The sequence below is a fragment of the Ambystoma mexicanum genome, chromosome 7p (genome assembly GCF_040938575.1).
Source record: "Ambystoma mexicanum isolate Mex_15411 chromosome 7p, UKY_AmexF1_1, whole genome shotgun sequence".
NCBI classification, from domain to species: Eukaryota; Metazoa; Chordata; class Amphibia; order Caudata; family Ambystomatidae; genus Ambystoma; species Ambystoma mexicanum.
In genome coordinates, this window is record NC_090939.1 from 32,721,595 (window position 1) to 32,735,549 (window position 13,955).

The 13,955-nt window shown below is 50.0% G+C and overlaps 1 protein-coding gene across 1 annotated transcript in view; it reads left to right on the forward strand.

Moving 5' to 3' along the window:
* POGLUT1 (protein O-glucosyltransferase 1) overlaps window positions 1-13,955 on the forward strand; it is a 300,386-nt gene that overhangs the window by 245,627 nt on the left and 40,804 nt on the right. The window contains exon 10 of the mRNA XM_069635705.1: window positions 4,436-4,492. Coding sequence (XP_069491806.1) covers window positions 4,436-4,492 — 57 coding nt within the window. The remainder of the gene's footprint in view (window positions 1-4,435; window positions 4,493-13,955) is intronic.

The window sequence follows — 13,955 nt, forward strand, 5'->3', positions numbered from 1 at the left end:
GAAGTGTACACGCTCCCCAAATGGCCGAACTGGTTGCGGCATGGGACACTGACCATAGGCAATGTTGTGAAAGAAGGCAACGTAATTCCATTTACGGAAAAAGCATTCCACTTCAATCTCCCGCAAACCAAACAATACCACTACACCCAGCTGCATCACGCACTACAGGTCAGCCTCCCTGATATGAACTCCCTGCCGGAATACACCCCAATAGAACGAAACCTATTCCCAGAACGAATCACCCACAAAGTAACATCAGTTTTGTACAGTGCCATAACCTCCTTCGGCACAACAGAACTGTCAGGGCTACAGGCCAAATGGGAAACTGACGTGGGTACTATACTACCGGAGGAATGGGTCTGTGCACTGATGTTTCCCAGGGAAGTGGCTATATCGTCAAGGCTGATTCAACTAAAGATGCTGCACAGGGTATACTACCTCAGGGTAGCGCTCTATGAATGGGGAAGGATAAATGATCCAGCCTGTCTGCGGTGTAGAACTGAGGAGGGCACCTTCTTCCATATCCTGTGGGATTGCGCCCACATTCAACAATTCTGGGAGGCATGCTGCAATGAATTATCAACCGTCATGGGAAAAACGATTCCTAGAGACCCAAAACTACTACTGCTGGGGATGGCGGGTGAAATTGAGCTGTCAAGATATGAAAAGCTGTTTCTGTTCACCACCACTGCACTAATAAAAAGGAACATTGCACAACAATGGGGGTTGGAAGTGACGCCGAGCTACGATCAATGGGTGACGGAAGTGGACATTTGTGTTGCAATGGAGCGCAGGGTGTACACAGCCAGAGGATGCCCGGCAAAGGCGCGAAAAGTATGGCAAAAATAGGAAGACGCCCACTGAAATACAGCTCGGAATAGTTGATTGAAGGGACATGTTGGGATACATCTTGGTGATTCTTGTGTGCTCATAATAGGGGAAGGGGGTATGATTTTCTGTAAAATGTGGATTCATTCTCAACTATTTGCATTTACTGGGGGGAGACAGACAATGACCTTTCCATTTAGAGTGTGCTTGTACTTGTTTGTTTGTCTTAAAAATCAATAAAATGTGTTATAAAAAAAAAACAATAGTTAAAGGGACTGAAAAAGCGAGTTCGGCAGGGGGGACTCGCAGCTTGTAGAACAGTTGCATTTTGAACCATATCACTCGGACTGCCAGTGATACCAGACCAAACCTGAGCTGTATAATGCAATTGGGGACAGACCGAGGGAGACCTCGACCCAGCTTTCAAATGGAAACCTCAAGAGAGTTTAGAAAAGAACTGAAATCATATAGAGAAGGCTAGGCCATATAATAATAAATACATAATAATATATATTAAACACAGCACTATTTTCGCCAGATGAAGTTTCTGGAATGGGAGTAAAGAAAAACTACACATCAATAAACGTAATCTCTTTAGCTGAGTAATAAAGGATTGGGACTTGGCTCTCAGAAGACCTGCCGTGGCTTCGCAGGGATACCTATTAGTAAGGTTAAAACCAAGATATCGAATAGTGTGTAAGTTCCAAAGTATGCATTACCGGCTCCCCAACCCAACTTCTAGTTCTGAGAAAATATGACTATTCTAGACTTGTTCCCATTAACTATCGGATTATTGTCTTCAGCATATAACGCAAAGGCTGTCAATTTACGTTGTAGTCCCACTCTAGTCAGGTCAAAGAATAGTAAGTCGGCAGCGAAAGACAACCAATTTGCTTTCACTGAGCCAAGTCTGATAAGAAAGGAATTGATGGAATCCCACAGATCCTCCAAATCCAAGAGCTAAACATTGAAAAGGAGGGGGCTGAAAGGCAGCCCTGTCTTAGTCCTACAGATGTTTTTATTGGCCTAAAGAGCCATCTTTCAAAATCCTTATCTTTACATAAGTAATGTGGTGAAATGCAGAGATCAACTTTACTAAGGGAGAGGGAGGGAACACCCCTCTCCAACAATGTATGCAACAATGTATGTCTGTTAACTCTGTCGAAAGCACTAGTTGGATATGAAGAAGCCATGTAGACTGTACCCAGAGTTCCCTTGGTGACATGAGGCCCGAATGTGGGTCAAGATAATTTCATTTAGTGTGGTACCAACATGGCTATATGCTAAGATGTTAGTTTAGTTCCTCAAAACTCAAGCTCCTTCAAGACAATAGCTGTGAAGAACTGACTAACATCATCTAAAAGGGTGATGGGTCTATAGTTTACTGGATTAGAGCTATCGCACTTTTTTTTTTAGAGACTGGAATAATGTATGCTAGACTCCACAAAGAACGAAGGGCCCCAGTATCTCTCTGAAAAGATTAAATAAAATAGAAGCCCACAAATCAGGGTCATGTTTCAAAGTTATTGGTGCCAGATCATCCGAGCAAGAAAACTTGGACCTCCTGGTTTTCTGTATTAGCTGTTTAATGTCTTCAGGTTCAAAACCTGTCCAAGACACAGCCTCTGATATGACTGTAGCCAGATCGGGCGCCCCATTCTTTTTGGGTTCCGCAAAAGAAGTAGCGTAGTGCCCAGCCCAAGTGTCTTTACTAATTATGCACAATTCCTTCACCATCTCCTTCTCTGCACACTTGTTTGTCAGTTTCCAAAACTGAGACACATCTTATTTTAACAAATATTCTACTACTTGTTGGCTGTCAATAATAAGGAGACGAAGCTTCAGACCTTTAACAAAGTTCCAATAGTGCTGCCTTATTTTCCTTTTATGGGAGTTGAAGGATTCTTCTGATAGTTTGATGGCAGAAATTTAGGGTTCACCTTTTCTTAGCCTTTGCCACTCTTGCATTAAACCGATGAGGATGGCCTGCCTGTTTAAGAGAAAAACCCATTTGCATAGATTTGTTAAGGCAATCTGCCACTGTATCTTTAATTTTCCCACATGAAAAGAGATAAACAATGCCTGGCCTGTCAGCGGCCACCCTTACTTGGTTAGTAAATGTGTGGAAAAGGGAGTTATTCCATCTCACCCTCAAGCCATTGGGGCCCGGTTTAAAAATGACAACCATGGACAAGTTTCTAATTTGTTGTGAGAAACACCGGAAACGTCAGTGGTAAATGACACTTACATGCAATATATTTATAATTACTGGCAAGCAATAAGACAATTATTATGTGGAACCAAAAATATGACCTATCCACAAGAAGGTAAGGTGTTGCGACCATGTGTATTCCAGCTTCTCACTCTCGTGGTCCTTTGGCAAAAGAAGGCAAAGGTCCCAGAGCTTGAAAAAAATCAGACCAAATTCCCAGCCCAGCGCCTGGACATGGACTTCATCTTTGTTGAACAATAGGAGTTGGCCGCACAATCAATCAGTGTTAAAATCACCCAGTGTTATAATATTAGCAGCAAGGCCAGAACTCAACCAAGCTTCTGTATCAGGGGTCCTCTGGGGCTCATAATAAACAAATTACCAGCCGTCCAAAAAGAGCGCACACCGGGTAAGAAGGAACGCGGCTTATTACAGCTGGGCGAGCACAAATCGAACCGCACAGTGGAACAGAACTAGTTGATGAGAGCTGACAAACTGGCTAACTGCGAACAGTGGTTTTATACCGTTATTTATACCGTTAATACAATGTCTGCTCAGTTAGACACAGTTGTATTTCAAGCTTCGCATCTTCTCAGTTCCCAAGAAGCTAACTTGGTGGACTACGCCATACCCCTTTACCAAGGCATACATTAGTTGGACGTGATTGGAGCAAACAGACCTACCTACTTTCAGCCCATCTCCTTCCCGTGTGGCGCCACATTGCTTCCTGCTCCATCACACAGTTTGCAATTAATAATAACTTATTTGTGCTGACCTCCAAGGCTTTATTCAACTGCCATTGGTCAATACCGGAAAGGAAGGAACGTGAGACACCCTGGACTAGATTATTGGTCTGTACTCTGCTTCTCCTGTGATTCACCACTGCCCAATGTCGGCACCCTGGGGTGAAAATGTGATGTGATCCTGCCATGTCCTGGTGCCCTGAACATACAGGATCTCTGAATGTGCCCTTAATCTAAAGAGCAATTAATCCATCACCCATTCTGTAAATCCGGATCAAAAACCTATCCGACGTTGCCACATTCCTGAAACTGGGCAGCATTTATTTTCTTTTGGATTTGGCAACATGGGTGTGTCCATATCTCATCACATCAATGTGAACGTCTTGAGCAAGAAGTACACATGCGTTTTACAGATACGAAGCATACTCGTGGGTGTTAACGTTAGCAAATGTTACTTTGTGTAACAGTTCATGGTCTATGGCTTGTAAAGGCATTTTCTGTTTAGGGTGTCATTTCTAACCCTAGCCATTATTTGTGTGATATTTTACCCTATTGCAAGATCTTTATTGTGGATTTACTTGTTTGTTTAAGATAAAATATTTCTTATTAAGAAAACCCTTTTCTGATGTGTGTTTTTTCTGAACTCTTGCAGGGACCTGTTGCAGTTCGTAATGGAGAACGATGACGTTGCACAGCAAATTTCAGAGAGGTGAGCCCCTGAGCAGGGATGGATCATTGCTGAAGGCATATGCTATTGAGACCTATACTGCATACTGCTGCCATTTTCATTGTCTGCAGGCACTATGTTCGGTTTGCTTCTAGTTTGGATGGTTTTGGTGTGTGAATCTGCATGAGTTTGTTTTTGGAGTCTGTAATGTAGTTTTCTGTGGAGGCATGGTGCGTTGGGTTAAGTTGGGTATTGGAGGGGTGTGCAATTTGCCATGTGATTTCCAAGATCGTGCTGTGGTAGAGGGATGTGTTTTTTCTGATGCTTGTTAATCTTCTTAGAATCACATGCTGTGCATATAGTCCGACATCCACTGGTAACCGCAGAGTATTGCAGCTTGTCTTTCAAGGATTGAAAGGGGATGTCGACATGGGCGTGCATGTAACACTATGTAACGTGACGTGGAGTGTACCCAAAATCCCTCACGAGGTCCCTCAGATTGTTTTTTTCCACCTAGTTATCTGTTCGCCCTAATGCGGAGCTCTTCATAAGAGATTGTGTTATTGTTGTATTTATCGACCTTTGGTCGTTTATTCCCGTTAAATCACCTTGACGGTTCAATCCTGTGCACCGCTGAAGACTGCTGGGAATTTCGATGCCTGTTGATCGTGCGGGTGGTCCTATTCTTTTCAAGAATACCTTTTCCCCTTTCTTTGTTCCCTGTGTTTTGTCGTTGTTTTATGAAAATCCTGCGCTATGGACAGGACTCCATTTACATTTTGTCCTTCGTGTAAGGCCAAATATCCATGGAAACACGAGCACTGTCAGTGCAATAATTGTCTCCCTCTCAACCACAACGAGGCGGCCTATAAACTCCTGTGTCCAAAGACGATTAAGGAGCACCGTTTGAACCGGTGGGCGGCCTACGGTATGTCGCAGGCCGAAAGTGATTCCCCTGCCGCCACAGCCGTCGAGTGTGATGAAGGGACTAGGGATGGCCAAGGCTCCGTTTTGGAGGCCATTGACCTGACAGAGGACAGTTCTCGATCTGCAGCATCCATCTCCGACCCGGATTGGCACGACGTGAGTCATGCTGTGGGGGAGACACTCAGCAACAGAGACGCACAAGGTTCCCACACTAAACTCGCAATCCAAGGTTCTGCTTCGGTGGTACAGTCGAATCATTCCAATGCACCAATGGGCTCGTCGGATACTTTGACGGGATCCACTAATCTGTATGATCAGCAGCCTTCCCCGCAACCGCAGCAGCGGCATGCGTCTGGGTAATCTAAAGTAAAGGGCGCTAGCACCAAAACACACGCGGCCATTGCAACGCTGCAGAAGAAAGCACTGACACCGCTTATGGCCCCGGTGATGCCGAAATCCACCGCAGAGCCACCAGTTCAACCGGCACACCTCCCTACTACCCTGAGCATCAGCGATAGCATCGCCTTAGCGGTTAAACATAAGGAACGGTCGAAAGAGACAGCAAAATAAAAGGAACGTCCTAGAGATGCGCACAACATCCGGAACCACACAAGGACTACTCTGAGAGCCCTTTGCCTTTGGCCAGTGCTTCAGGAGACCAATCTTGATGCTCTACAGAAGAAGGGAGTCGAAATGACCCCTTTCCTCCCCTAGACTCATCTGGTTCATCTTCATGTACCAGGGAGAAGTTTGAGGGGTGTATAGACGGACTACAGAAATGTCTTTTTCTGAGAGGTTTGCTCCCAAAAGGCCTCTTGAGGACCTTCTGTTTATACCTATGGCCAAGTTTCAGAGGACTTTTGACGATCGTCATGACGAATATACTTATCTCATCACTGATGACAAGGTCCCTGTGCACACATGTACAAGATGATGCCCCCTTTGGGGACAATATTGATGATCCTGCAGATCCAATGGCGACTTGGGAAGATAGCCACCAGGCTTATTGTCAACCATGGGCGCCCCCTCCTCCTACCTTGGACCCTGACGCCCTGGGTATGGATTCCCTCCCTCCAGTCCAGTCCGCCAAGCCTCACCTGTGGATGATCAGATGGCGTTTAATGCCATCTTGAAAAAGGCAGCTGAGCATTTTCAGATCTCAACACAAGAGGCTTTGCCGGATGCGTATGTTGTAGAGGATATATTGAAGAGAAAGCCTCCTGCCAACCAGGCCATTCCCTTGCTGAATTCGATTAAGGGGAGACGGGCGCCTTTGTTGACACCAGCTCAGACCAGAGCTATTAATCCCAGGGTAGAGAAGTTGTTTCGCCCTTCTCCTACCGACCCTGCTTACATCAAAGGCCATGCCACTCCGGATTCACTGGTAGTTACCACCACTAGAAAAAGGGCTGGTGTACCCCTGTCTACAGGTGAAGCACCGCCTGATAAATAATGCAAGAGGTTGTATGCACTGGGGAAGAGGGTCACGACTGATGCTGCGTTCTCCACCCGAATAGCCAATAACACCACTCTGTTGGCTAGCTATGGAGACGTCTAGTGGAACCTGCTGCAAGAACGCCTTCAAGAACTACCTGAACTAATGCGGGCTAAGTTGCTCGCAATTGTATCAGAAGGCAATCAGAATGTGCTTGAGAACACTTTAGATGCAAGAGTACAATCCCGTTGAAGAAACCAACTTGTTCGGCAAGGCAGTGGACGAAGCACTTGAGACAGCCAAAAAAGAACATGAGAGACTCGGGTCCCTGCAACAAAAGGCTTCACAACAGAGAGGGGGCGGCTCTCGTTCCTTTCGTGGGCAGTGTTGCTCCCCTCAAAAACAGTATGGTTCGGGAAACAACTGGAATTCAGGATGGGCATCTGATACCATCACCAAGTATCCACCTAGAGGACAGTGGCGTGGAAAGGATAGAGGCCGGAGTTACACCCCCAGAGGCTCCCCAGTCTCAGGTCAGAAATGACCCTTAGATCAGTGATCCCTCCCATGCCACCCCAGTCGGGGGCGTATAAAATCATTCCTTCATGCATGGGAGGAGAGAACAGGTCAGTGAGTACTCAAGACCGTCACCCGCGGGTACTGCATAGAATTTTGCCGGCCACCTCAATTCAGACCGCCAAAATCAAGACGCCTGGCGCCGGAACACCTATGCAGCCTACTGCAAGAGGTTGAGATCCTGCAGGAAAAGGGCGCCATAGAAGCCGTCCCTATTCTACAGGTAAACAAGGGTATTTATTCAGTGTACTTCCTTGTACCCAAAAGGGATCTCACCATGCGCCCTGTGCTAGACTTGCTCCCAGCGAACAAACATGTCAAACCTCAAAGGTTTCGTATGGTCACGTTACAGGAAGTAATCCTGCTGCTGAAACAGCAACATGGCAGCATTGGATTTGAAAGATGCATACTTTCATATTTCAATGTTGCTGACGCACAGAAAATACCTAAGGTTCATGATAGAGGACAAGCACTATCAGTGCAAAGTACTCCCCTTCAGCATTGCCTCGGCGCCAAGGGTGTTTACGAAGGTACTGGCAGTGGCAGCAGCACACCTACGCAGACAATCCGTCCCGGTTTACCCTTACTTCGACGACTGGCTCATAAAAGGGGAGTCCAACGGAACATGCCTGTTGAACACTCAAAAGACGATAGACCTCCTATTCAGCCTGGGATTCTCCATCAACAAGAAGAAATCCAACCTAGACTCAAGTCAAACAGTTTCTAGGTGCTCAAATTCGGATAGAGGATGGCTTCATTTTCCCCTCCGACAGAGTTCAGAACATGCTGTTTCAGATCCCTCAGTATGTAGCCAGTCGACAGGTGACGGTACGCAAGGCCATGCTACTATAAGGAATGATGGCGCCCTGCATTTACTTAGTTCCTCACGCGCGTCTGCGCATGCGTCCCAAGCAAGAGTGGCTCAACAGCCAGTGATGTCATGCCAGCGGACAATGGGAAGTTCTGGTATTTGTCTCGCCAGCCCTTGTTCTCTCTCTGTAGTGGTGGTCGAGGGAAAACCTCTTTAAGGGGAAAGCCTTCACCACCCACGCAGTAGAAGCCACTCTCATGACAGACGCATCTCTCACGGGGTTGGGGGCTCATCTGCTTCAGCAAACAGCACACGGCGTGTGGTCCCCAGAAGTAGCATCCAACCACATAAATCTGTTGGAGCTATTATCTTTATTCAAAGCACTGAAAGCCTTTCAGACACAGTTACAGGGGAAGACAGTCCTGATCCTGACAGACAGCACCACAGCCATGTACTACCTGAACAGGCAAGGGGGCACACACTCTCCAGTGCTATCCAAGCTGCCCAAGAACATTTGGAAATGGGCTCTCAAACACAGGATATTCAGCTGTCCCAACACATTCCAGGGCAACTCAATCTTCTGGCGGACGTGCTCAGCAGAGACTTCTCATTGCCCGTAGAGTATGAATGGCGACTACACGAAAACATCATCTCCAATGTTTTTATGCTATGGGGCTTCCCAGAGATCGACTTGTTCGCAACTCTGGACAATGCTCGTTGCCAAGAAGAAGAGTTAGCGAACCACAGGCCCTTTCAGTCCTAAACACTTTCGTTACAGTCCATAGAGATAAGGTGGTTCTCCAGCATGGGGTCTGGCATGGATTCACATGCTCATGAATATTCCCTGTCGTCAGGCCGGGAATCCTCGGTATAGAAAAAATCAGTATCAGTTTTGTTTCTGATCTGTCTTTCTTAGTAGTAACCAATCACTGGTCTCTGGGTCATACTGCCCCCAGCCAATGACTGCCCTCTCCCTAAGCCCCGCCTCTGGCAGCCATCCTCAGATTTTTACCGCACATTCAAGTGTTGGGAGTCCTCGTGCTGTAGCTCTCGAGCTTTTGCTGCGTTTTTGCGCTTTTTCAGGAGATTTTTTCGAGGGGATTGGGTCCTCCGACGTATTCCATATCTATGACAGGTAATGTCCACAGCTGTGCTGCTTCGGAAAATCTTTAGCGTCTGTGTCTTGCATCGATGACGTCGATGCGCCGCCCCCGAGGACCTCCTCCGACGGCCGACGTCACCATATGTGATAAGTAGGACGCATGACGCCCATAGCCTCAGTTCCGTTTTTTCCACGAACGTGTTTGCTTCGTGAATCTCGGTACGCCTCGACTCGTTGGAGTTTGCTGTTTTCTATTCTCGGTTCGTTGAACCTGTTCGGTTTGTTGTGAAGACCTGTTCGTGGCGATGTCTTTCTCATCTTCGTCCGGGCTTCAAGAACTGCGGGGACTGTGGGTCCAAGATGTCGGTCACGGACTCGCACGACACCTGCCTCTGGTGTCTCGGGGAGGCCCACGATACGAACGACTGTGTCGACTGCCAGTCGCTCACTGCAAAGGCCTTGCGGGAATGCAAGAAGAAGCTGTCGGTAGGCAGGGTGTCTAAGCCCCAGAAGTCGAGGTCTGCGGGGCTTTCGGCCGATGACTCGAGGGGTGACTCTCCGCGTCATCGTCGGAAGTCCGGTGGGTCTCCTTCCAGGAGTCGGTCTCGCCACTCCTCCGCCTCTTCTAGGCATTCCAGGAAGCGCCGGCATAGGTCGCCTTCCCCGTCCTCTTCCGAGGACTCCGCCCGTCGGCGGGTCACTTATCCCTCCATGCAAGCGACACCGGAGGAATGGGCTTCCTTCGGGAAGCAGATGCTAGCGATTCTGGAATCGCAGGGCACCGGTCCGTCCGCGCCTCCGAGTGGGGTCGGTCGGCACCGGTCGAGAGACACCGCCCGTACGCCTTTGGGCTCGGGTGGTCGCACGGCTTGCGGGAGAGGTCCTGCTCGGACAAGGGTAGCCGTTCTCGCCATGCCCGTTCCAGTTCCCAGTCCTCGACGCGCTCGAGACCGCATGATCCTGTGCCGTCTTCAAAGAAGACGTCGACGCCTGTGGCGCCAAGGTCGACGATTTCTCTCGAGGCTCTGCCTCCGAGGGGGATCATCGTCGGCGACCAGGTTGTCGAGAGACACGCTCGGAGCTCCGAGGACTGTCGACGCTGCAGATGCTGGAGGCGTTGCAGCTGACGTCGACGCCGATTCGCTCGACGTCAACGCCTTTTTCTGTCGACGCCGGCGCCGACTCGTTGGGCGCCCTCGACGCCTTTCGAGGCAGTGGTGTCGGAGGGGCCCCGTGGCACGGGGTAGGCCCCTAAGAAAGGCTATGGCTAAGGTCCGGCAATGCTTTGGTCCGCAGAGGTCTTCCTCTCCACGCCTGGAGTACATTTCAGAGGGTGATGAAGGCTCTGATGGCGGCCTGGTTCCGGTTCCGGTTCCAGATGACCTTATCTCGGGCCATAGCCAGTTTGATGACCTGAGGCAGTCGCTGCATGATGCCAGTGGACTGGACACCTCTCCGGAGGTGGAGTTTTGTCGGCCGGAGCCTGGCACTCATGCCGATTCGTCATATCGGCGCCTTATGTCTCGGGTTAACGAGTACTTGGGTTGGTCAGCTCCGCCAGGGGAGTTCGTCCAGGATGATCTCACAGACATCCTTGATCTCGGTCCACCCACTGACCCGGTCTTGCCTTTTCATATGGCTCTGCAGAGAAGGGTGGCGGCGGCTTGGACTGCTCTGGAGAGTCTTCCGGCAGTGGGCAAGTTTTTGTCGCAAAAATACCGTCCAGCCAGTAGCGACCCCTGCTACTTGTCTAGGCACCCCACCCCGGAGAGTTTGGTGGTGCAGGCGGCTATGGCCCTGGCAACGCAGGCGTCGTATCCTACCATCCCTCTGGATAGGGACGACAAACGTTTTGACGGCTAGGCGAAGAAAGTGTTTTCTTCGGGGGGTATGGCGCTTCAGGCGGCCAACTCCATATGTGCCTTGTCTCGTTTCACAGGCGGCCAACTCCATATGTGCCTTGTCTCGTTTCACACACACTCTGTGGAACTGTGTTGCATTAGCGGCTGATCATATTCCCGAAGGGGACGAACGGGATGGTTTCCTTGCTATGGTTCAGGATGGCAAGGATGTTATGTGTGAGGCCGTTCAGTCGGGTTTGGACTTGGCGGATTTTGTCAGCCGGTCCATGGCGGCGAGCACCGTAATGCACAGGTTTGCGTGGTTGCGGAAGTCTGGATTCGCTCCTGATGTGCAGTCCCGGCTCCTCAACATGCCTTTTGACGGTGAACACGTTTTTGGCAGCAAGGCTGACGAGAGCCTTGAGAGGTTGCAGACCTCCAAAGCTGCAGCGAAATCGTTGGGCGCTGCAGTTCGCTAACCTCTGCCTTTTCGTCCTAGGGGACAGCAATGGAGTGGAGGTTCCTTTCACTATTACTCGTCCTTCAGTAAAGCGAGAGGAGCTAGTAGTCAAAGAGGCCATCGTAAGAGTGCCAGAGGTGGAAACAAAGGTACTCAAGGTGCCAAGGCCGCTTGAGCAGTTGCCTCTTTGCCCTCAGGCAACGCCGCAGCCGCTACCACTCAGTCATGAGGCCAGGTCCCATGGTTCGCCGGTTGGGGGAAGACTGGCGCAGCATCTTGTAGAGTGGCAAGCTATTACTTCGGATGTGTGGGTTCTGGAGATCATAACCCACGACTACAGTATTCCTTTTCGGCAGAGGCCTCACGACAATCCACCAGGGAACCTCTATTTGAAGAGTCCGGATCCACTCCTTGCGCAGCAAGTTCAAGCCCTGCTGGAGAAAGGCGCCATAGAACTGGTGCCTGTAGCGGAGAGGAACAAGGGATGGTATTCCCCTTATTTTTTGATTTCAAAGAAAGACGGGGGATTGAGACCCATCATGGAATTGCGCGGTTTGAACAAACTCCTCGGGAAGGACAAGTTCAAGATGGTGACTCTTTCTCAAGTCCTCCAGGCCCTTCAACTTCAGGACTGGTTGGTGTCTCTCGACCACAAGGATGCTTACTTCCATGTGCTGATCCATCCCAAGCACAAGAAGTACCTAAGGTTTGCGGTTGGCGACTTGCACTTTCAGTTTCGGGTCCTGCCGTTCGGATTGACCTCCGCCCCGAGGGTTTTCACCAAGCTCATGGTGGTGGTGGTGGCCGCGCATCTCAGGAAAGGGGGGATTCACGTCTACCCCTACCTGGACGATTGGTTGATCAGGGGGAGCTCTCCCGAGCAAGTCCTGGATCATCTGTCCGTCACCTGCCACTCCCTTCACAGGCTGGGCTTTTCCCTCAATTTAAAGAAGTCCCATTTGACACCAACGCAGCGGCTCCAGTACATCGGAGCAGTGCTCGACACGTCCCTGGGGCAGTGTTTTCCTCCTCAGGTGAGGGCTCTTCACATTCAGCAGATGGTGCACAAGTTTCAGTTTGCCCAGAATCTATCAGCGTCCGAGTTCTTGAGACTGCTCGGCCTCATGGCATCCTGCATTCTTCTGGTGCCAGAGGCTCGATTGCGGATGAGATCTTTGCAATGGGCACTCAAGCTCCAGTGGTCTCAGTCCTCTGGCAGGCTGTCGGACCCTGTTCAGGTGCCGCCCTCGGTAGCCCAGGACCTTCTGTGGTGGGCCGTCGAGGGCAATCTGATGAAGGGGGCCCCATTTTGGCTGCCCTGGCCGGAGGTGACGATCGTGACGGACGCATCCCTCACGGGATGGGGAGCTCATGCCAACGAGTTGACAGTCAGCGGTCGTTGGTCTCCGTCGGAGTCCAGACTCCATATCAATCTGTTGGAGCTGAGGGCCATCAGGCTAGCCCTGAAGACTTTTCTGCCGACTGTGCGTGGAAAAAGTGTCCTGATTCTGACAGACAACACGGTGGCCATGCACTACCTCAACAAAAAGGGGGGGGGGGCAGGGTCACTTCAGCTGTGCATGGAGGCGATGCAGCTCGAGTTCTGGGCCATCCAGCAGGAAGTTTCGATCTCAGCGGTTCATCTGGCCAGAGACGACAACGAGACGGCGGACGCTCTGAGCAGGCAGAGCACGATCTCTCACGAGTGGGAGCTGGCTCAGGAGATTCTCCTGGAGATCTTCACCCTTTGGGGGACCCCTCAAGAGGATCTCTTCGCCTCCAGTGTCAACCGGAAGTGCGAAAGGTTTTGCTCACGGGAATTTCCTCCAAAAGGAGCCTTAGGAGACGCGTTTGTGGTGGATTGGTAGTTCCCACTGCTGTACGCGTTTCCTCCAGTCCCCGTCATCCCGCAAGTGCTGTGGAGGTTACGGAGGTTCGGTTCCCGGATGATCCTCATTGCTCCGGCGTGGGGCCGGAGGACGTGGTACCCGGACCCTCTAGACTTGTCCATCTGCCCTCCACGTCGTCTTCCCTACCGAGACGATCTGCTCTCACGGGAGGGGGGTCAGGTTCTCCAACCAGAGGTCAGATCCCTCAATCTTCACGCTTGGCTTCTGAAAGGTTGAGGTATAAGGATTGGGACCTCCCTGAAGACGTGATGGAGGTGTTGCTCTCGGCCAGGCGGCCGGCAACAAAGTCTCTGTACCGTTGCCGTTGGAGAAAGTTCTGTGACTGGTGCAGAGTTCAGAATGTGGATCCTTTTGAATGTGACATTCCCATGGTTTTGTCTTTTTTTCTTTCTTTGGCCCACAGGGGCTTGCAAGTGGGGACCATTAAAGGTTACCTGGCGGCG